A 25168-nucleotide genomic window follows, 5' to 3' on the forward strand; every position below is an offset into this window, starting at 1 on the left:
GCCTGTGGAGTTCATTCTTAAGATATTCTTGAAATTTCACAAATAACAGCCTCGATATTCTTATGAAATATTTTCGTTCATAGAAAAAAACAATGTATCACATTGAAGAGGGAAAAATGTCAGAGAAAAAGAGAGGTAAACTTCATCTATAAGTTCAACAGGCTACAGATTGAACAGCACGAAGTCTAGCCAACTCATATGTAGTGACACCGGGAATCCATTGTTGTATTTTTTTTATGGTTATCAGTTTATTTATGTTTTTTTTTTTTTTTTTTTTTTTACTGCATACATGACATGACACTTTACGGACCTTACAACAACGCTGATTGCTTACATATACTGCTGATTTGTATGAGTTACTGTCTGTCCAGGAAAGTCACGCTATCAGTTACATCGAATTGATTACAACAAGAACGCAAAGACTCCATCACACGCGAACAATTTATTAATGTGATTGCCATTCGGCGGTATACATCAGTGTAAAATCGACCGTGAAGATATCAGGTGCAGCTGACCAATTCAAATTACTTGAGTCCTACAATTGTACAGGCGTGTTCTACAACGGGCTCCAGCAGCGTAACGATGGCATCAAGATTAATTGGAAGTTCAAGAGAACCGGATCTCAACTGTGCGATCCCGGTCTAAAGTAAAGGGAAAAAAAATAATATTATGAACATTTTCATTAGTTGGATTATAGTGGCATAATACAGTTTGAAGCATCTATGGAGCCCAACTTTTAACTCTTTATAAATGTCCGGAACCTTTTTTTTCGCTAATTTCTTCTCTTAAGTTTTTAATCGTCATATTGAAATTCGACACTCCAAAAGCACAAAAGTTTTAATAGACCCAAAAATAAATGACCATATGCTGAAGGCGAAACTGGGCAGTAGTAGCTTTGATGACGTTTTAATTTCTCAAAATATTTCAAAAAAGGTTAAAAATTTCAAGAATTATAAACTAACATTTAACCAAAAATACAAAACCAGTAAGACAGATTTTGAGTTATTTTGGAGATTTCAGTTTGCGAAACAATATTTGCCAAAGAAAAGTCCAGGGAGGTCTGTAAGTCAACTCACTTGAATATTTACGATCAGGCGGAAAAGTACCAGTGCCAGAAAGTATGGCCAGTTGGGGAGAGGGAGGCTGTCACCGGTTAACTCACAGTACAAAGAAAGCAATGCCTCTTCACTAGGGATCCCTTCTGAGCGATAACCTGTCAAAATGTTTTACCTCGTTAATTATTTTGAAGCAACAAAAACAACATCAACAACAACCGTTATCAATCGATACATTTTTTCTTTCCTTTCACTGGCCGAGAGTTTACCACGTGACCTGAAATTAATTGCCTTCAAATAATGTTCGGCTTATGCGTCAATCAAAAAATCAATCAATGAATCGATAGAAGTTTATTGCGTGATGTACTTAGCTATATGCGAGGAATAGCATAACATGAAAGAATTTCCAGGTATTCTTCTGCAGCTTAGACCTTAAAACACAAAACACCTCTACAGCACAGCACTCGCACAGCCACTAACATAAATATACTCCATCAAACAAAGTAAAGAGTAAATCAATCGTAACTGCATCATAGGCGTCTGTTCGCTTCCCCACTCCATGAACAATCCTTACCAAATGAATTCTATTTTCAACTCTTTCAAAAGATGGGACGAGAAGGGGAGAAAGAGGGAACAGGAAGAGGGATCCCCATGGTGACGGGAAAGAGGAGAAATAGGAACAGAAACACTTCGTGCAGTTGTTACCGGATATACACAATACCAGAAGCCAGGTTGTCTGGAGGCACCCCCATTCCTCTTATTGATTACGACTGAAATGAATCAGCCACCAAGTAGAACTGCTTCCTTACGACTAATTAATTTCAGTGGAATAAATTCAGGCAGTTAGGAGGGGGTAGGTGGGGAAGGGACCCCCGAAGTAAAGTAGTCTCAATTATTTCAGCTTTGAAAACAAACTCAGAAGATGCATTTTCATGGAATCTTACCAGCTATCTCCAGCTTCACAAAGAAATCAACGATCCTGACCGTGAAATATATAAATTAACACAAAAAAGCCTTAAAATGGTCGGACTACCATTTTAAATTCTTTCTGAAGTTTTAGAAGTCACGATGCTTTATGAGCACAATCGACAAAAGGCAAGCTCAGAAGTGATTGTCAGGAAGACCAAACAGTCTGTATATAGCTGGGCTAGGGAAATTCCTGTCCTAGTTAGAGGGAAGTAGTAAATTAAGTAGAGACATGTACTTACCGATTTTAAAAGCAGGGAAAATATCTAATTCCGGCGGGAAGTGGTGAGGAAAACAGAAGTACGCAAGGTCCTCAAATGGATGGCCCCAGGATGCTGCTTCCCAGTCTATCACGGCTAAGATCTGACACTGAAACACATGATGCGGTTTCTGGTTTATATCGTTAACTAATTTCAGTGCCTAGTTTCGCCAGATACGAATAACAAGTAATTCAGCGATTACTGACAGATAAACCTACAATCTATTCTTGTATACTTGACATATGGTACTTTTATACTGTGATTTGCAAAATGTTGAACATACGTAACTGAGGCGCTATCTTTAAAACAGGAAATGAGGAATCGAGGAATGGGGAATGGGGAATGGGGAATGGCCTGGGGAATCTTTAAAATGGGGAATCTTTAAAAGCGGGAATCTTTAAAAGCGGGAATCTTTAAAAGCGGGAATCTTTAAAAGCGGGAATCTTTAAAAGCGGGAATATTTAAAATGGGGAATCTTTAAAAGCGGGAATCTTTAAAATAGGGGATCTTTAAAAGCCGGAATCATTAATACGGGAAATCTTTAAAAGCGAGAATCTTGAAAATGGGGAATCTTTTTTAAGCGGGAATCTTTAAAAGGGGATGATTTCTTGCAAAACCACAGTTTCGACTTTCCGGGCCGAATCTTCGTCCTTGTTCCTGGTTTTTGTAATAAAAACGGCTCCAAACGACCCTTGCCCTATCACATCTTGTTCGCCGAGATCATTCCACTTAAACCGCAAAAGACCCTCAAAGCAACCGATTTTTTCTTCTTTAAAGTGAATGCAATGGACACTTTGAAATTGTCTTCGCATGGCGTAGGAAGAACCACACAATGACTGATTATACGCGAATTTCCCCCCAAAAATCTCAAACAACCGACAGATAAGAGTTTCTAAGTCAGATAGCTTATAAACTTGTCATGGAATAGTAAATTCTCCTGAACTTTTAACTTAAAAAGTAAGCTAAACACCTGAAAAATTCTCTCTAAAATTCCCGCTATGAATTACTAACCTCAAAAGGTTGATACAGAGCAATTTTTTTTTTGGTCCGTCTCCGAGTGCCGAGTGCCTTTGTTCAACCGGCTGATTCAACTCCTGCTCGTTTGAATTAGCAAATCTCGAGGCCCTGCAAAAAAACTTGGGCTCGAAATTTGGGGACTCACAGGAACATTCTTTCAACAGCGCCGAAAGAATTATTAGATTTTTCCATATTTTGATAGAAGAAAAATAGGAATTATGTTTCAAAAAGTGTCAACATTGATGAGAAAAATTGCCGAGAACAAGTACAAATAAACAAACTGTCGTCAGCGTGCAACCCACGGGCAAATGGATCGAGCGTATTAGCCAATCAGAACGCGCCCTTCGCTAAGACTATGTTATCAATCAATTTGGACTGTGCTTGGTGTTAATATCCTCACCCATGTCAATTTTTTTTTTTTTTTTTTGTCTCGCGTGTTTTCGCGCGTTTAGCGATGCGGCACACTCGCGTTTTTGCTGTGTGCAGGCTCACTGGGTTTTTTAAGACTACTAGTTTTGGCCCTATCTCAAATCTACACACGTGCATTTCAATCAGGAAGTCTAACGAATTAGAAAGTCCGTAGGTTGGAGATTCCAGCCCATGTCATTTTCCGTTTAGCGATGTGCCACACTCGCGTATTTCGTGTCAGGATCCTAAACTATGCTTAATGGAATTTGAAAGATGCTAGGTTTGGACCTCTTTCAAATTTACACACATATTTCACTTGTGGAAGTCTATCGATTTCGACTGTGCTTGAGATGGACATTCTCGCCCATGTCATTATTTTTTTTCCCTATCGTGTGGTCTCCCCCGTTTAGCGATTCACAACACTCACGTTGTCGGTGTCAGAATCCCAAGCTATGCCCCTGCGTTTTTTGAAGGTGATAGTATCTACACACGTGCATTTCAATCAGAAAGTATAGAGAATTAGAAAGACCGTAGCTTGGAGATTCTCGCTCATGCCAAACTTCTTTTCTCCAGCGTGTTCTCGCGCGTTTAACGATGCGGCACACTACCGTTCTTGGAGTGGGAATTCCAAACTATGCTTACTGGGCTTCTTAATTAAAGATGCTAGTTTTAGCCATCCACCAAATCTACACACGTGTATTTCACTTATATAAGTCTATCGATTTGGATAGCGCTTGGGTTAAAGATTCTCGCCCATGTCAATTCACTTTTCCCTCGTGTGTTCTCCCGCGTTTAGCAGTGCAGCACACGCGCGTTTTTGGCATCGGGATCCCAAACTATCCTTACTGGGCTTTTTGAAGATGCTAGTTTTTGCTCTCCCCCAGATCTACACACGTGTATTTCACTTATGGAAGTCTCTCGATTTGGACAGTGCTTAAGTTGCAGATTCCCGTCCATGTATATTTTCTATTCTCTCGCGTGGTTTTGCTTGTTTAGCGATACGGCACCCTCCCGTTTTAAGTGTCGGTCTCCCAAACTATCCTAACTCGCCTTTCTAAGGATGCCAAATTTAGCCTTCCCTCAAATTTACACATGTGTATTTTACTTCAGAAAGTCTATCTATTTTGACAGTGCTTAGGTTGGAGATTCTCGTCCATGTCAATTTTCTTTTCTCCCGCGAGTTTTTGCACGTTTAGCGATGCAGCACACTCGCCTTTTTAATTGAAGATCCCAAACTATGCTTACTTGACTTTTTAAAGCCGCTAGTTTTGGCCCTCCCTTAAATGCACATACGTGTGTTTCACTTGTGGAATTCTATCTATTTGGACAGTGCTAGGGTTGAAGATTCTCGCCCATGTCATATTTCTTTTCTATTCGGTGTTCTTACGCGTTTAGCGATTCAGCACAGTCGCGTTTTTGGTGTCGGGATCCCATACTATGCTTACTTCGCTTTTTAAAGATGCTAGTTTGGGTCCTCCTCCAAATCTTTACACGCGTATTTCACTTTCACTTTCTTTTCTCCCGCGTGTTCTCGCAAGTTAAGCGATGCGGCACACTCGCCTTTTAGATGTGGGGATCCCAAACTATGCTTCCCTGACTTTTTGAAGATGCTAGTTTTGGCCCTTTCCCAAACCTACTAACGTGTATTTCACTTGTGGAATTCTATCGATTTGGACAGTGCTTAAGTAAGAGATTCTTGCCCATATCAATTTTCTTTTCTTTCTCGCGTTTTTGGTGTGTGGATCCTAAACTATGTTATCTGACTTTTTAAAGCTGTTAGTTTCGGTCATCCCCCAAAGCTACACACGTGTATTTCACTTGTGGAAGTTTATCGATTAGGACAAAGCTTGGCTTGGAGATTCTTGCCCATATCAATTTTCTTTCCTTTCGTGTGTTCTCGTCCATTTAGCGATGCGGCACACTCGCGCTTTTGGTGTCGTGATCCTAAACTACGCTTACTGAGCCTTTTAAAGATGCCAGTTTTAACCCTTTCCTAAATTTACACATTTTAATTTTTTACTCGTGGAAGTCTTTCGATTTGAACAGTGTTTGGGTTGGAGATTCTCGCCGATGTCAATTTTCTTTCCTCTCCCGTGCTCTCTCGCATTTAGCAATGCGGCACACTCGCGTTTTTGGTGTCGGGATCCCAAATTATCCTTATTGGACTATGCTAGTTTTGGCCCTTCCCCAAATCTACGCACGTGCATTTTACTTGTGAAACTCTATCAATTTAAACAGTGTTTCGGCTAGAGCTCCCCCCCCCCCCCCGCCCAACCATGTCAATATTTTTTCTCTTGCGTGTTTTTGCGCGTTTAGCGATGCGGCACACTTGCGTTTTTGCTGTCAGGATCCCAAACTATGCTTACTGGGATTTTCATAGCTGCAATTTTTTGTACCCTCCCTCAAATCTACACACATGTATTTTACTCAGGAAGTCTAGCGAATTAGAAGCTCCGAATGTTTAAGATTCTAGCCTATGTCATTTTTTTTTTTTAATCTTGTGTGTTTTCCTGCGTTTAGCGATGTGCCGCACTCGCGTATTCGGTGTCAGGTTGTTAAACTATGCCTAATGGGTTTTTGAAAGATGCTAGATTTGGCCCTGTTTAAAATCTGCATACGTGTATTTCACTTCTGGAAGTCTTTCGAGTTGGACAGTGCTTGGGTTGAAGATTCTTGCTTTTTTCGTTTTCTCTCGCGTATTTTCGCGCGTTTAGCGATGCGGCACTCTCGCGTTTCTGCTGTCCGGATCCCACACTATCCTTACTGAGATTTAAAGAAGCCAGTTTTGGCCCTTCTTGAAATCTTCACACGTGTATTTCACTTGCGGAAGTCTATCGATTTAGACAGTGCGTGGGTTAATGACTCTCGCCCATGTTAATTTTCTTTTCTCTCGAGTGTTCTTGCGCGTTTCTCGACGCGACATACTCGCGTTTTTGGTGTCGAGATCCCAAACGTTGGTTACCTCGCTTATTAAAAATGTTAGTTTCAGCCCTCATCCAAATCTACACACGTGTATTTCACTTATGTAAGTCTAACAGCGCTTGGGTGGATATTTTTAAGATTATCCATGGACTTTGTCCAGCCTACTTGTCGTCCCTCCTACAACAATACCACCCGCAACGGAGCTTACGCTCATCCTCTAAATTTCTTTTCACTGTCCCTACTGTGAACTCTGTGACATACGGTGAACGTGTCTTTTCTTTCTCCGCACCTATATTATGGAACAGTCTACCGGATTCTGTTAAAAATACAACATCTCTTTCGTCTTTTAAATCTGCCCTCAAAACATTCTTGTTTCGGAAATCCTACTTCTCTCGGTGTCAGGTTGCTAAACTATGCTTAATGGGCTTTTAATAGATCCTAAATGTGGCCCTCTTTCAAACCTACACACGTGTATTTCACTAGTGGTAGTCTATCGATTTGGACAGTGCTTGGGTTGGAGATTCTTGTCCATGTATATTTTCTTTTCTCCCGCGTGTTTTTGCGCGTTTAGCGATTCGGCACACTCGCGTTTGATATGTCGGGATGCGAAACTATCCTAATTGGGCTTGCTAAAGATGCCAGATTTGGCCCTCCCTCAAAGTTTCACTCGTGTATTTGACTTCTGAAAGTCTATCGAGTCTGACAGTCCTTGGTTTGGAGACTCTCGCCCATGTCAATTGTTTTTATTCTCCCGCGTGTTTTCCCACGTTTAGTGATGCGGCACACTCGCATTTGTATCGAAGATCCCAAACTATTCTTACCTGACGTTTTAAAAATGCTAGTTTTGGCCCTCTCTCAAATCTACACACGTGTAATTCACTTGTGGAATTCTATTGATCTGGACAGTGCAAGGAATGGAGATTCTCGGCCATGTCAATTTTCTTTTCTCTCGCGTGTTCTTACCCGTTGAGCGATGCGGCATGCTCGCGTTTTTGGTGTCGCGATTCCAAATTATCCTTACTACGCTTTTTAAAGATGCTAGCTTTGGCCCTCCCCCAAATCGTTCAACGTGTACATACGGTTGTGAAGACTATCGATTTGGAGAGTGCTTGGGTTGAACATTCTCGCTCATGCTAATTTTCTTTTCTTTCGGATGTTCTCGCGCGTTTAGCGATGCGACACACTTGCGTTTTTGGCTTTGGCGACGGGATCCCATACTATGCTTACTTGGCTTTTTAAAGATGCTAATTTTCGCCCTCGGCTCTTCCAAATCGAAACACGCGTGTTTAACTTCTGGAAGTTATCGATTTTGACAGTGCTTTAAAGATGCTTTTTTTGGCTCTCCTCCAAATCTACACACGTCTATTTCACTTGGGGAAGTCTATCGATTTGGACAGTTACTTGTGGAAGTCTGTCGATCTGGACAGTGCTTGGGTAAGAGATTCCCGCCCATGTTAATTTACTTTTCTCTCGTGTTTTCTCGTGCGTTTAGCGATGCGGCACACTCGCTTTTTGGTGGCGGGATCCCATACTAACCTTACTGGTCTTTTTAAAGATGCTTGTTTGGCCCTCCTACAAATCTACACACGTCTATTTCACTTGGGGAAGTCTATCTATTTGGACAGTGCTTGGGTTGATGATTTTCGCCTATGTCAATTTTCTTTATTCTTGTATGTTCTTGCGCGTTTAGCGATGCGCCACACTCGCGTTTTTGGTGTTTGAATCCTAAACTATGCTTACCTGACTTTTTAAAGCTTCTACTTTTGCCCTTCCTTAAATCTACACACGTTTTTTCTTTTGCCTCTGGAAGTTATCGATTTGGACAGTGCCTGGGTAGAGATTCTCGCCCATGTCAATTTTCTTTTCTCTCGTGTTTTCTCACTTTTTTAGCGATACGGCGCACTCGCGTTTTTAGTGTCGGGATCCCAAAGTATGCTTACTGGGCTTTTTGAAGTTACTAGTTTTGTTCCTCCCCCAAATCTACACACGTCTATTGCACTTGTGGAAGTCTATCGATTTGAACACTGCTTAGGTTGGAGATTCTCTTCCATGTATATTTTCTTTTCTCAAGGGTGTCTTTACCCGTTTAGCGGTGCGGCACAGTCTTTTTTTTTGGTGCCGGGATCCCTAACTATGCTTACTGGGCTTTTTGAAGGTGCTAGTTTTGGCCCTTCCCCAAATCTACAAACGTCTATTGCACTTATGGAAGTCTATCGATTTGAACACTGCTTAGGTTGGGGATTCTCTTCCATGTATATTTACTTTTCTCAAGGGTGTCTTTGGTCGTTTAGCGATGCGGCACAGTCGTATTTTTGGTGTCGGGATCCCCAACTATGCTTACTGGTCTTTTTTAAGATGCTAGCACACTCGTGATTTTGGTGTGGGGATCTCAAACTATGCTTTTCTAACTTTTTAAAGATACTAGATTTGGCCCTCCTTTGAATTTACACACGTGTATTTTATTTGTCGAAGTCTATCGATTTAAACACTGGTTGGGTTAAAGATTCTCGCCCATGTCAATCTTCTTTTCTCCCGCGTGTTCTCGCACGTTTAACGATGCGCCACACTCGCGTTTTTGATGTGGGGATCCCAAATTATGCTTTTTTTGAGAGATGCTAGTTTTCGTCCTTCCTTAAATCTACACACGTGTATTTCACTTGTGGAATTCTATCGAATTGGACAGTGCTTAAGTTTAAGATTCTTGCCCAAGTCAATTTTCTTTTTTCGTGTGTTTTTGCGCGTTGAACGATGCGGCATACTCGCGTTTTTTGCGTGGAGATCCTAAGGTATGCTTACTTGGTTTTTTACAGATGCTAGTTATGGCCCTGCTCCAAATCTACACACTTGTATTTCAATCAGGAAGTCTAGCGAATTAGAAAGTCTGTAGGTTGAAGATTCTCGTCTATGTCATTTTTTTTATTTATTCATTTTTTTTTTTATCTCGCGTGTTTTTATGCGTTAAGCGATATGCCACACCCGCGTTTTCACCTAAACTATGCTAAATGGGATTTTGAAAAATGCCAGTTTTGTCCCTCCCTTAAATCTACACAACTGTAGTGAGCTTGTGGAAATTTATTGAATTGGACAGTACGTGGGTTGGAGATTCTAGCCCATGTTATATTTCCTTCATCTCGATTGTTCTCGTAAGTTAAGCGATGTGCCACACTCGCGCTTTCAGTGTCAGGATCTTAAACTATTCTTACTGGGTTTTTAATAGATTCTAGTTTTGGCCCTCCCCCAAATCTACACAGGTGTATTTCACTTGTGGAAGTCGATCGTTTTGGACAGTGCTTGGCTTGGAGATTCTCGCCCATGTCAATTTTCTATTCTCTCGCGTGTTCTCGCGCGTTTAGCGATGCGGTACACTCGCGTTTTTGGTTTCGGGATCCCAAACTATGCTTACTGGGTTTTTTGAAGATGCCTGTGTTGGCCTTACGTTAAATCTACACAGGTGTATTTTAATCAGGAAGTCTAGCGAATTGGAAGTTCCGTCGTTTGGAGATTCATTCGCCCATGTCATTTTTCTTTCATCTCGCGTGTTTTCGCGCGTTTAGCGATGTGCAACACACTCGCGTTTTCGGTGTTGGGATCCCAAACTATGCTTACTGGGTTTTTCGAAGGTGATAGTTTTAGTTCTGCCTCAAATCTACACACTTGTGATGTGTTCTCGCGCGTTTAACGATGCGGCACACTCGCTTTTTCGGTGTCGGGATCCCAAACTATGCTGAATGGCCCTAGTTTTGCTAGTTTTGGCCCTCCCTCAAATCTATACACGTGTAGTTCACTCGTGGAAATAAATTGAATTTGACAGTGTGTGGGTTGGAGATTCTCGCCCATGTCATTTTCCTTTCATCTCCATTGTTCTCGCAAGTTAAGCGATGTGCCACACTCGAGTTTTTGGTTTTTGGATCTTAAACTATGCTTAATGGGATGGGCGCAAACTAAACGATCGTCTGGACATTTACAACTTTTTTAACTTGATGCACGAAGCTACTCGAATTGGAAAGACTTTTGCAACACTTCTTGATCTTATTCTGAACAACAATTCCTGGAGGATTCTAAAAACTGGAGTTGTTGATGTTTAGATCAGTGACCAGTCTAGCTGGCGGTGTCAAAAAATTTGATTTAGAGGTATGAAAAATTACAACAAGGAGATGTTTTTGAGTGATTTGCATGTGACACCTTGTTACATAATGGAGGTGTTTGATGATATTGATGTCAAACTTTTTGCATCTGAGTCATTATACAATGAAGTCCTCAATGACCATGCCCCGATTAAACAGTTTGAGATGAGAGGAAATCAGTTATCATTTATGACCCAGGAATGGAGGACAAGCATTCGAAATAAAAACAAGTTGTGGAAACGATTTGTAAAGAATCGAACAGACACTAATTACGCTGCATACAAATTGCTGAGGAATAGCTGTACCTCATTAAGATTAAAGGCCATACGAGGCTTTTTCGCTAAGAAATCTCAAGCGGAAAATCCACGAGAGTTTTGGAATGTATATCGGCCATTCCTGCACGAGGAATGGCACGAAGTTTAAGAAACATTAATTCTAGAGTTTTATTTAGGAAAACCTTAGACGATTATTACTTGTACTTTCTATTGTATTTTTAACGGTTTTTAATATGTATCTTATTTTATATATCTTAATAATTCTTGTTTATTAGTTTTTAATTCTTAGCAGGACCCCGTTGATAACGGTACTTTGAACTGAAGGGTTATCCTGAGGAAATATTCGATTATTATTATATTATTATTATTATTATTATTATTATTATTAAGCATCCAAATGATATAACATTAAAGGAAGAAGGTGCGGTGATTACAAACAAGAAAGAGATTGCACAAATTTTTAATGATTATTTTGTTACCATTGCAAGAGGCTTTTGAACTTTACAAATTGACGTCAGTTTTTTATGCGTCTATTCTCTTATTGATGATAAATTGCGTCATAACTTTGTCAAAGTGGCTGTGGAGCCACGAGACGCAGGCGAGTAGTTCCGCAGTAAACTTTGACAATGATATGACGAAATTTATTATCAATAAGAGGACAGACGCATAAAAAACTGACGTCAGCATGTTTTTCACAATAACAAGACATCAAAATGGTCAAATGTCGGGAATAAAAGTAAGGGGAAAGCCACCGTAGACTTGCCGTAAACAAAGATAAGTGAATTTTATTCAAACTGGCGTGTACATTGTCAATAGCTTTCCTCGCTTTTTGATTGGCTACATGAAAAAGTCCATAAAATCTCATTGGTTAAAAAGTTGACAGTTTGACAGCCGAAAGTTGAGCTTGAAAGCTTGCATAAATTAAAATTTATCCGTCTGTACTCTTATTGATGATAAAATGAGCCAATCAGCGCGCGAGAAATTAGACAGTTTTTATCAAAAATATTCTTAATGGTTTTTTCAGTTTGACTTGGTCTGCAGTCGTGGCTTTTTGGCCTGCATAGCAAACGCCATCTTGTTTTTCGGTTGGCCAGTTGGTGCTATCGTTCTTGGCCCTATAGCCGACAAATATGGCCGCAAAAGCGTTCTTTTCCCTTCATTGCTGGTTGTACTGTTCGTCACATTTGCAATGGCGTTTGCAAAGGTCTTCTGGATCGTCGTTTTGTGTCGTTTCATCGTCGAAATTTTTTAGGCTGGCTGTTTTCTTTCAATGTTCGTTTTAGCCACTGAACTGGTTGGACCTGAGAAGCGAGCCTCGGAAGGAGCTGTGGTTTGGTTCTACTCCACGGCAGCCCTGATGATTCTGGGACTTCAGGCCTATTTTGTTCGTAACTGGCGCACACTTATGATCTTATCATCAGCTCCGTGGATTTTTACTCTGGCATTTTGGAAGTAAGTTAATGAAATCCTCCTTGAGCGCGTAAACGACGAGCTTCAAGTCCCAGAGACCACAGCCAAAAAGGGGTTTCTTGGTTCTCTTTTAAAATATGGAAAGTGGTCAAGCTGTCAATCATTCAGTTGTACGCATGGTGAGCGACAATTCCTTGCAATTGCTGCTTTTCAGTGTTACGCCATTCAAAATAGATCAAAATAAAAGTCAAAACACTTCAATAGATAAATTATAGAATCTTGAAAAGGAAGGAGGGAAATATGCAAAGATTCTCGCCAAGAGTAAGGTCACAGCAATTTTTCTTATGCAAGATATGCAGATAACATCTGTCACTGATTTTTGCCACAAAAGCGTGAATTTATCTCTCGAGGAACTCAAAATCATTTTAGAAATAATACTTTTTCTAATACATGAACTATTCAGATAGCCAAATTCCTCTAAATAAGTCACTTTTTTAACCAACATGACAGCTTTCCTGCCCGTCATGTAAATGCCGCGTCACGCAAAACCTTAGAAATTCAAGCGCAGTCTATTACAAAACCAAGAACCCATATGTTTTCCTTGCCATATACTTGTAGTAAGGTCGTAAGTCCTTCCATTAGCACATGATAAGGCTAGGACAAATATCTATCGCTGCGAAACTCAATTTAAAAACGTCTCAGGCCGGTGTTAAGATGGTCGGTGTAGCGGATCTCAGAGAGCGAGAATCGAGATCTGAACCGTTCCACTATCCCGCTAAACCGATGTGCTTTAATAGCGTGCAATATAATTACAATGAATAAATTCCACAACTGTGTTTGTGCTTGCTGAGTTGATACATGTGACAGAATAAATAGCTTCCGGTGCGAAGCTGAAAGATTCTCGGTCACCTTTTAGTGAAGATTAACGCTTTTAAATATTCCCGCATTTAAGAGTGCCTGCCCGTAAAAATCAGACAAATTCTTAATTTCGCGGCAAGGGTCGAAAATTCGATTTCGCTCATATTCTTACGGTAGATAGGCTAGGGCATGACAAAAACTACTGGATAGTTTTTTTTGGCAAAATATCCTTTTATTTCAAAGAAATATGCAAATTACCAAATACCGTTAAAATCATCATTTGACGCACCATTTTATTAAACAAGTTTGAGAGCCTCGGTGCAAAACCACATCATTCTTCCGTCTTCAAAATACTCAAATATTTTTGTGCAATGTTTAAATGTGTACTGGGTTGATTTTAGGGAATGTTGCGTTGTCTTTTTGGGTGCACAATAATTAAATTTCGAAGACATGTATTTCATTCACTTAAAAGTACTTCGTGAATATAATTAATTTTCACCATGTGCGAAACCTTCAAATGGACCAAGCTTCTGGTGGTTGAATTGCAGAAGGATGGTCTACAGATTCCTGTAAAAATTTCTTTGGGCAAATGATTGTGAGCGACGCGAGAGCTTTTCAAAGTACGTCAAAAATGCAAATATTTGACCATCCGTCGTCAAATTTCAATTTACGGGTTAGACGTATATTTTAGCATGCGCCACATGACTTGACCTATGTTAAGCTGAAATAGACACAGAGCTGATAATTTCGAAATGTTCTAACCTTATTTGCTGTAAAAGGCAGGTCCAAAGCCGATTTGACGTGTTTCTATCACCATTCGTCGCACATAAAGTAGAAGTTTGCTTTTGTTTACATAACGTCCGATGTACATCGCCAACTGTCAACTTATTTAACGGTCGAATACCATGAATCTGTGACCCTCGTTCGACACATATGATCACCACTGCATCTAAGTCAAAAACGGCTAAGTCATTTGTAGATAGTTGCTTGCTTTGCACTACACCAAAATATTACGTTTGATCATCATGGTTTGATGGCTTGAATCCTTGCTTGCAGCAGTTCCTTGTTCGTCACGCAATTCTGTCATCCCATTTTAGGGGGTAGGGGTGGGACAATTTCTATCCTGATACGTAAGGCTCCGTAAGGCTTGGAATCACTGGGAGCACGCAAACGTGTTGAGTAGGAAGAGATTAAATTAAGAAATGAAAAGAATGAATAATTTACCATTCCCCCTGTTGTTATCTTTTACTCGACCACCGGTACCTACATGCCCCTGCGTAATACTGTAACGCTAAACTCATACCTAGGTCTTTTCGCGCTATGCAATTATTTTTGGTTTACATGTAATACAGTGGGCAACCCCCGGGGAAATGGGTGGCGACCGCTTAATAGGGCTAGCCGCTTAAATAGAGGTTGGTGTACCTTGAATATTTAATTTTTCACTATCGGGCTATAAATTTCTTGGTGAACATGGAGTCAATTCAATACAATCATGATAGACGTGTGTTTGAATTATCACTCGTCATGCACCTTCAATTTCAGACTCTTATCTGCCATCGCCCTTTCCAAAACAAAGTTCTTAAATTTTGGGTGGCCGCTTAATAGGGGTAAAGACAATAATGAAACCCTTATCGGAATGACCAAATGATGGCCGCGGAGTTAACCGGTCAATAGGTGTTTTATTTACAATATTTTACTGACGATAATTTTGGACTGTATTGCAACAGTCCTCTATTTTCTGTTACATACCAATGCCTCGCCAGTAAGCAAACAACTGATACGCCAAACAAAATGGCATGGCCAGGGCTATTTATTCACGTAATTACTAATTAAATTTAGTCTGTTTTTCTCACGAATTAGACTCGTTGTGATTTCCTATTTTTATTTCAGCTAGTTCTTGCTTCATTAATCTATAACTTTTTTATGGCGATTTTCTTAAAATTCTAGTGAGTACAGGTACTAGCTTTATCAGCTGTTGTCTGAAACATCAGAACGTACAACAAACGTGATATGGACCGAGGCCACGTACACTATAGAATATGATTATATAAATATACACATATTATTATACATATGAAAAAACAGAAGAACAATGATTAAATTGTTTCACTTATGCTGAGAGTACTCTATACAAAATAGATCAAAATGTGCAGCATATGCCGTGACAGCACTGCGTGACGAACAAGAACGGCTGTAAGATTGGGCTGCGCCGACACGCTTATCAGCAATGGTCAGCAATCGATCAAACGCAATATTTTGGCGCAGCGCAAAGCGAGCAACTATCTACAAATGTCTCAGCCGTTTTAGACTTTGATGCAGTGATGTTCATATCCGCAGAAAGATGGTCACGGATTCATAGCATTCGACCAATATTTAGACTACGAGTAGTCCCTCTTTCGCTTAGTCCGTCATGCGTGACGCGAAAGAAATTCGCGAGAAAAAAATGGCCGCACGAAATCCTGGGGGCTAGGAGCGCGCGAAAGGAGGGACTACCGCCTAAGCCCAAGAGTTTGCCCTTTCACGGCCGAGTGATTTGTCGGTGTAGGATTTCTCATCTTGACGTCCTCTTATTATCGCCTGTTATCAATAGCCCCGGGAGATCTGAATAAAATTGCTCTACTCTACTCTTCAAGTAGCCAGGCAAAAACATATGCCGTGAGAAGTATATCTTCGTTCAGTGTTCGTTCAGCGAAACTGTCAAAGAAGTTTTAAAAAGAAGACGGCGAATGAGGCCTCTTGTAACGATTTTCGTTGCGTCTAAAAGTTATTGCGAAAATTTCAACAGAGTTTCAACCGAGAATTTACATTATACATTATACATTATACATTATACATTATACATTATACATTATACATTATACATTATACATTATACATTATACATTATACATTATACATTATACATTATACATTATACATTATACATTATACATTATACATTATACATTATACATTATACATTATACATTATACATTATACATTATACATTATACATTATACATTATACATTATACATTATACATTATACATTATACATTATACATTATACATTATACATTATACATTATACATTATACATTATACATTATACATTATACATTATACATTATACATTATACATTATACATTATACATTATACATTATACATTATACATTATACATTATACATTATACATTATACATTATACATTATACATTATACATTATACATTATACATTATACATTATACATTATACATTATACATTATACATTATACATTATACATTATACATTATACATTATACATTATACATTATACATTATACATTATACATTATACATTATACATTATACATTATACATTATACATTATACATTATACATTATACATTATACATTACACATTATACATTATACATTATACATTATACATTATACATTATACATTATACATTATACATTATACATTATACATAAGAGATCATCCAACTGCGGTGAAATGTTTGCCAATAGCAGCGGAAAATTTCAGGTGAATGTCCGCCGTCAAGTGAGAGTCCGGGTCAATCTTTCATACGGACGGCAGAAAGGCCAAGCTCAGTGAATTTATATTCGCTGACTTAGACGACGCTGTTGAGCGGCGAAATCACTAATATGCTCGCAGTCGGGGTGGAGGCAGAAAGCTTTGCCAAACAAAACACTGGATAAATTTAAATCTTTCCAAAGTGCCTGTTGGCAGATTCGCAAGAACATCACGGCTTGCGAAGCGCGATTCCAACGCTTCGATTTGCTCTGGTAACGCTTCGATTTGCTCCGGTTCCAAAACATTCCTGCAAGACGTCACAGGTATCTCGAATGTTGACAACACGTTGTCAACGCTTCTAACATAAGCCAATCATATTTTTGCGTTGTGAGAGCAACGCATAATTCAAACTCTTGGGCTTAGGCGGTAGTCCCTCCTTTCGCGTGCTCCTCGCCTCCAGGATTTCGTGCGGCCATTTTTTTCTCGCGGTTTTCTTTCGCGTCACGCACGACGGACTAAGCGAAAGAGGGACTACTCGTAGTCTAACCAATATTAGGTTGACAGTAGGCGATGTACATCGGACGTTAACCTTGTGTAAACAAAAGCGAACATATGCTTTATGTGCGACGAATGGTGAGAGATCGACTAGAAACACGTCAAATCGGCTTTGGACCTGCCTTTTACAGCAAATAAGGTTAGAACATTTCGAAATTATCAGCTCTGTGTCTATTTCAGCTTAACATAGGTCAAGTCATGTGGCGCATGCTAAAATATACGTCTAACCCGTAAATTGAAATTTGACGACGGATGGTCAAATATTTGCATTTTTGACGTACTTTGAAAAGCTCTCGCGTCGCTCACAATCATTTGCCCAAAGAAATTTTTACAGGAATCTGTAGACCATCCTTCTGCAATTCAACCACCAGAAGCTTGGTCCATTTGAAGGTTTCGCACATGGTGAAAATTAATTATATTCACGAAGTACTTTTAAGTGAATGAAATACATGTCTTCGAAATTTAATTATTGTGCACCCAAAAAGACAACGCAACATTCCCTAAAATCAACCCAGTACACATTTAAACATTGCACAAAAATATTTGAGTATTTTGAAGACGGAAGAATGATGTGGTTTTGCACCGAGACTCTCAAACTTGTTTAATAAAATGGTGCGTCAAATGATGATTTTAACGGTATTTGGTAATTTGCATATTTCTTTGAAATAAAAGGATATTTTGCCAAAAAAACTATCCAGTAGTTTTTGTCATGCCCTAGCCTATCTACCATAAAAATATGAGCGAAATCGAATTTTCGATCCTTGCCGAGTTATTTTCCATTTTTATGGACAGGGACTCTTAAAGATTCCCGCTTTTAAAGATTCCCCGTTTTAAAGATTTCCGCTTTTAAAGATTTAAAGATTCCTGCTTTTAAAGATTCCCCGTTTTAAAGATTCCTGCTTTTAAAGATTCCCCATTTTAAAGATTCCCGCTTTTAAAGATTTAAAGATTCCCGCTATTAAAGATTCCCGTTTTAGAGATTCCCGCTTTTAAAGATTCCCCGTTTTATAGATTCCCCAGCCCATTCCCCATTTCTCACTCCCCATTTCCCATTCCCCATTCCCATTCCCCATTCCCCATTCCCTGTTTTTAAGATAGCATAACTGAGGGCCTTCGCCGCGCCGGATCAAGAGAAATGATTATTTGACAACATTATTCGACTTTTCATTACATGTAGGAAATATAACTTAGACCAATTGTTTTCAGAGCTAAACCTAAATAGGAGCAAAAGAAGATATAATTAGAAATTACTTCTTTACCTGTTCTGAGTGAAACAGCATATTTGAAATCCTGAATTCGGTGTGGTGAATAACTGCAAATAAAGACGGCATGAGAGCTTTCCATTTCAGCAATAGACCATTCTACAGTATCTCTGTCACTGGGAAAGTTGGAATTCCGATACCAACTAAGGAAGGTTAATGTCCTAAAGTTTTTATGCAGTCAAAGGCAAAGTTTTCTAGCAGAAGATTTTACCGATCAAATTTGAACAGAGCTTTGCCGGGACGCAAATAATCGTATTTTCGGTAATTTTCCATGCCAATCTTTTGTTCATTTTCAAAGAACGCCAACTCAGTTTTATAGACAAATTTGCGTAAAAATGAAACCTTAACACCTGCTTTATAGTGCACAGTGGCAAACAAAAACAAAAACAATGTTAATTGAGTTGCTCTTTGATTACATTTGCTAAATTACAATATACGTGTATCACTCCGTACCAGGTTTCTTGTCGTCCTTAGGAATGTTTTCTGTCAGCCATTTCATTAATTGATGTGCTTTCGGAATTTCCTTTATTTCTGATTGTTTGTAACCTTCATACAACATATCCAGCTAAAGGAAGAAAAATAAAAATATAGCCAAGCTATAACATAATTCACTTTTCCGCACGAAGCAAAACAAATGGCACCAAGTAATATTTTCAACCACCTAATGAATTAATAGTAATCTATAATGCTACAAGTATCCAACCCAGCTTGGATAGGCCGGGTTCGTGGAACCTTTCAAAAATATTGTCACATACATTACAACGCTTTGATTGCTTTCCAAAAGAAAACAACAGCTTTTGCAGGAGGGACACTGAACGGATCTCAGTATTTCACATTCGATTTTTTCCTATGGCCACTGCACGTGATCAACTTATCCCCACCCCAGAATTGGCTATATCCCATAGGTTTTACTTGCAGTCCAGTTACATTTCGCTTGATTCCCGGAATTTCTTCTATGCTCTCGTCCCCCCTCCCCCACTGAAGGGCTATATGCGGCCCTTGAATCACAACTACCAACCCAACTTTCCTGGACAATTGACAGCTTTGGTCGTTGTGTGCCCCTCCTCTACTGTGTAGTTCAAGCATATGGTTCCTATTCAACAGTCAAGTTCATAGGTAAATTGGTTCAACTTTGGCGTTCTTCACTCAAACACTGCATAACAACTGTTATATAAACAAGGAGTAGCTCACTGCGTTATTTAATTAGACCTGACTTCTAACGAGCAAAGCAAAACAGCATTTAGAGCAAGAAAAACAGGATTACAAGGATGGAAGAGGATTACAGCTCATCAAATGTGATGATATCAGGAATTAAAATTTAATTGTAATTTTTGTGAAATTTGGAATCCTAATTTAGTCTTTTTTTCCTTTTTTTCTTTGTTTTCATTACTTTTGGCTTTTTTGTCTCATTCTACTGAAAGATGATAAAGTAAAAGGAAGCTTTAGCTTATAGCACGCTGCCGGCCATACTTTTTAAAACACGCCGAAATCTACCAAGTCGCTGTCCACTTAACAAGCTGAACTTACATTTTGTGGATTACGCAGTTACTGCATTTAGTCCCGTGTTGTATACCTACCCTCTGATGAAAGAAGTTCTCTTTGTCACCGATGCCATCTAGGTCAAGCTTATCTGTGTCAACCGATTGAAGTTGCGCCAGTGTTGTAATTGCGGCTTCAAAGATTGCCTTTCTCTGGTCCGGAGGAACACCAGGTAAATTTGCATCAGGGAACTGACGACCCTGCAAACAGAGTAATGTGGAAAGATAGCTCCTGAATGTGGTCCATCAGACAGATCAAAGAAAAACTGGTGTTTGTGCCATATTTCGCCCCGATTCGCTCGAATTGAGCTACCGTTTATGAGACCTAACAACGGTTCTTTCTTCTCACTGGTCAGAAAGTGGAGACGAAGGTGGTCCCAAATGTATCTTCAAAATATTTCACTCAATGGTAACTACTGGGAAAAAATCTATCTAATGACAGGGTGGTAGACTCCAGAACGGATTACAAGGCCAGCAGCTGCCTTGAATACGCTAACTGCACCTGTAGTGAGAGCAGCAGTCAGACCTGTACGTCCTGGTGAAACGACACGGTGAACGTCGTTTTCTCCGTAGCTAACAAAGACAACAAAGACATTGCTGAAATTGCTTTGACCTCTTCTAATAGTGAAGTTAAGAATTCTGGTTTTAATTTAACAAGGAAAAACTATAATCCAATCTGGCTATACTTGGCGAGTAGGTTGCCAAGAGATATTTCAATGTTTTGTTTTGTTTTGTTTTGTTTTGCTAAAGACTGTCTGTTGTGGTTTTTCTCATTTTAAATCCCTTATCGTAAATTTTGATAGGTTCTCTCGTGGGAAAATTGGCACGAGTTCAAAACCTTTTTCGTTAACATACATGTGACTTCAGGATAGTACACTGTTTTCCGCCTTCTGAATGCTGATTGGCTAATTCAAATTTCAGAGGCGTCAGCCGTGTGCATGGAAAACAAGGGGTGACAAGGAAAACTTTCTAGGGAACCTTATACCTTGATATACTCCATGAGATAAAATTCTTGGCCCATGATTGTCTTGTCCTCACAGAAGAGATACATTTTAGGTACTGGGAAGGAAGTCTTTCTGAGGGCGGACATGATCTTGTACTCCACATCAACCTACCAAAATAATATCATTGATGAAATTTGAAACTCAGTGATTGCATTGAATATTGACTGATTCCACCTGAGGGCCAGATTTAAACAAAATTCATCAAATGCTTCAATTCCCAATCAATTTAATAATTAAAGGGTCAATTTTTGATTTTTTTTAAAAAAACTTACATCTCAAAACAGTTGATTTCTCTGAGACTTATACTCCAGTATTCGCGTATTCTGTGTTTATTTTCATGTTTTTACAGCTAGCTTGTTTCAGCCATCCAAAGCTGTTAACTGGCAGGCGAAAGCGAAAGCGTGATATAGCCAGAGAACCTCTTTGTTTTACAATGAAATTAATGCATTCAAGGTCAATAGGCAGTACCTTATGATAACCCACATGCACCTCCACTGGAGATTTGTGCCGTAACACAAATTCTTTTCCATTTTTCCGAAGCAGAAAGGTTGGATTTGAGGTTCCAGCTCTGTGAAGATTAATAAAATGTAAAGAATTGGTAAGAAAACGCACGCTTAAACCTATACTTCTGTTAAACAATTAGATTATAAGCTCGAGATTTCTATCGCGTGATAGTTGACGAGGGCGAGGGCGAATAATCTAATTGTTTCAGTACAAATCTACTAGTCGTTCAAAATTATGTCTAAATCCTCTTCACCGACACTTCGAAAACTCCAAGAAGCGGCCGTCATTTTGTTAACAGACGCACACCGCTACGCTACTCACTATCTATCACAGAATAGATAGTGAGTAGCGTAGCCAATCAGGGAACGGCATTCGTGATAGAACGCTAGTAGATCTTATACTACTCGATAGAAACACAAAACGAGCAAAAAGAAAATAGAAACAAAAAACTAATGAAACTCGTCTATCGAGTTACAGACACGCGTAAACGTTTGGGTGAGACATCGAAAATGTTTTCTTTTTCTTAAACGTTTTCCCAAACGCACTATCAGGGCTTATGATTCGGAAAACTAAGACACATGAGACACTACGGAGAGATCCAAGACATTCTTGTGATTTTTTTTTTTAATTCTGCCGCGGAGCGGCTGAGGAGGATTATGCCCATGCCAACATCCCAGAAAAACTGCTTATTATACTGAATTGTTAGTAATTGGTTGCCAAATATGCTTAACAGTCGTACTAAACAAGACAAATTGGTATTGGCCTTTAAAAAGTCTATTCTGAACGTCACGCCAACTGTGACTGATGTAAATACTAAGCAATATCTGGTGATGAAAAAAGAGGACTATTGATTCTCGGTCACGTACACATCTAATTTGATCTACTGCATCAACCCTTTCACGGTAAAAAAGAAGGCAAATTGGGGTCATTTCTAAATGTAGTTAAAATACAATGAGCTTTTTTCAAATAGTTCGTTCTAAGAGATGTTATACAAGTATGATTATCTACTTTAGCTTCGCCTACACGAAACGACCGTTCTACATGTTTGCTACATGGTCGAGCACTTGTCACTGGCCAATTTTGCCTCTTCACAACCTCCCAAAACGAAAATGAGTTAAATGTCTCCCAACTTCGCTATGCTGTGTGGTCAATATAACCATCCAAGCGAAACAATCGGTCAAATCAAGTGACCCGACCAGACCCGGTTCACTTCATTTCATACCTGAATTTAAACATTTTCAGTTCCTCGTCTCCTGTCGGAAAATCTACCAAGTTTTGCTTCAGATATTCGTGAAGTTTCGAGCTATCAGAGGTGTACTCTACCAAGCTCTGCTTCCAGTATTCCTGGAGTTTTAAGGCTTCACTGTTTTGCTCCTCCATGTCCGACAGAATTTGCAAATTTCCCCTTTTTAAATTGACGTCATTTGGCAGTTTGACGTCATGTCACGTCCTAGCGTCACGCTCTTAAACAGACTCTCTAATTCTTGTCGTTTCGATAAGCCGTGATTGTCATTTAAAAAGACCTGCGCCCCAAAAGAAATAAGAACTCGACGAAATTTAATAAATAAATATACGAGTCTTGAGTGTAGCTGCATATACTGACCTATACTGGAGTAACCCGAAAACACTGACCCCCGGTCCGCGGACCCCCACTACGGACCGGGTCATTGGACTACCCTACGGACCGGTCCATGGACTACCCCTACGGACCCCCTCTATGTATGGTTGGTCGTTCGTTTCAAAATTACGACAGGGTATACGCGGGTTTTTCTGCCGCGTATACTAGTTTACATACGTTATGTATGGGCTTTAAGCTCATATATACGACCATTTAGATCGCGTATATACGCATTTTTAAAGGGCCACACATTTGCGTAAATTCAAGCGCGGGGATATGCGAAATAAATGCCCAAATATACGCGTCCTACAAGGACCCATATATACGCGTGCTAAAATGCGCGTATATGCGAGTCTCGTAAATTACGTTTTATATGCCAGCACGAAATGTGCCATTTAAGAGAATGGCTGTTCATGTATGATGGCAATGAAAATTACTTTAACTAGGAGTCGTCAATATGGCGGCAGTGGTAAACTGCCTTGTCTTGGTCTATCTGCTATTTAATGTTTGTTACTGCAGCTCTCCAGTGAATGAACTTCTAGAAACAGTTATGCGTGTTTTGAATGACTGTCAAGATTTTATCGCCACGCTAATCGTAACATGGAAGAGAACTTGATCGTTCGTCGTGAAGTTGCTGTGGATTCTGTTCACCGTTTAGGACAGAGGTGCCCAAGCGAATGCTGAGAGAATTCTGCCTCTCGAAGTGCTGGTGAGACAAATTCAATACTTACTACATAGATGGGAAATGTTTGCAGTTCAGTTTTGAACTTGAGTAATCTCAAACTACACAAAGCATAAGCAGTGGAAAACAGTTTTATAGAGAAAAATTTATATTTGGGTCAACTTTTAATCCTGGGTTAGCGTTAACCGGCTTTCGAACAACGCGGCCCTGATGATTCGAGAAATAGACTGACGTGGGTTTTCCAATTCTGGTATCAGTATCATGCTGGGTCATTTGCGAAGTAGAAACATCTATGTTCAGCGTCAGCGTGTAAGGGAAAGTGTTTTTCAAACTGACCCAGCAGGGTCTGATTTGAGGTGGTTCGATACCATCACAAGGCGTCAGGGGAACTAATTTTCTCTGGCACACTGATGGACTACACTGTCTTATCAGTTGGAGGTTTGTAATGCATGGTGGTTTTGACAGGGCTTTAGACCTTAAGTTGTGCAACAAACAATTCTGCTGCGACTGGGCTCGCTCTGTTCTTAGCTGCTGTGCAAAGTTATGGATTGCCCTCTAGAGTGTGTTCAGACGAAGGGGATGAAGATTTAGAGGTAGGAAGAGCTATGCTATGGCACAGGGGATTTAATAGGGGAAGCAAAATTGCTGGGTTGTCTGTACACAACCAGTGAATTGAACGTCTTTGGAGAGAAATCTTTATTGAAGTCGGTCAGTTCTACTACACTCTGTTCTACTAGATGGAAGAAAATGGCATCCTGGAATCGACCAGCATAATCGATCTGTTCTGTTTGGATTACATATTTCCTTCCAGAATTAACAACCAGTTAAACCTCCTAGTTGAGGCATGGAATAACCATGCTGTACGCACAACCAATATGGGTGAACGCAGTGATTTTACAAGATATATGTAATACTGGAAATACTAGCTGTCAAGGACACAATTGCATTTGTCTCACCAGCGATTCTAGAGGCCGTATCCTCTCAGCATTCGCCTTGGTACCTCTGTCCAATGAATCAACTAAAGGATTAGCCTACGTAGCTTGGCGGTTTAGCAATTTTTTAAGCAATTTGAGCGCGAGCGCACAAAGCGACAAAGCCGAGAAAACGAGCAGGAACCCCCCAGACTCCTCGTGGCTACGCCCCATTTGGCGTTCGTTATCGCGGCTTCGCCGCTTTCTTAGCGTTCAAATTGCCCAAAAACCGCCAA

General features: G+C 39.7%; 1 protein-coding gene across 2 annotated transcripts; it reads right to left on the reverse strand.

The window, feature by feature from the left end:
• Positions 1-22: 22 nt before the first annotated feature.
• Positions 23-23366, reverse strand: LOC145485169 (acyl-CoA dehydrogenase family member 11-like). Of its 2 annotated transcripts, XM_081463870.1 has the most exons (9): positions 22884-23366; positions 21626-21725; positions 21139-21264; positions 20193-20354; positions 19069-19180; positions 18613-18665; positions 2264-2390; positions 1077-1213; positions 23-641 (listed from the first exon to the last, which is right to left on the reverse strand). In XM_081463870.1, exons 1-9 carry the CDS (start codon positions 23039-23041, stop codon positions 525-527), a joined length of 1092 nt encoding a protein of 363 aa, XP_081319996.1. In that variant the 5' UTR covers positions 23042-23366; the 3' UTR covers positions 23-524. The 2 variants fall into 2 exon arrangements, with proteins under 2 accessions (XP_081319996.1, XP_081319997.1); XM_081463871.1 differs by lacking the exons at positions 18613-18665; positions 19069-19180.
• Positions 23367-25168: the final 1802 nt, after the last annotated feature.

This window comes from Orbicella franksi, chromosome 4 (assembly GCF_964199315.1).
Source record: "Orbicella franksi chromosome 4, jaOrbFran1.1, whole genome shotgun sequence".
NCBI lineage: Eukaryota > Metazoa > Cnidaria > Anthozoa > Scleractinia > Merulinidae > Orbicella > Orbicella franksi.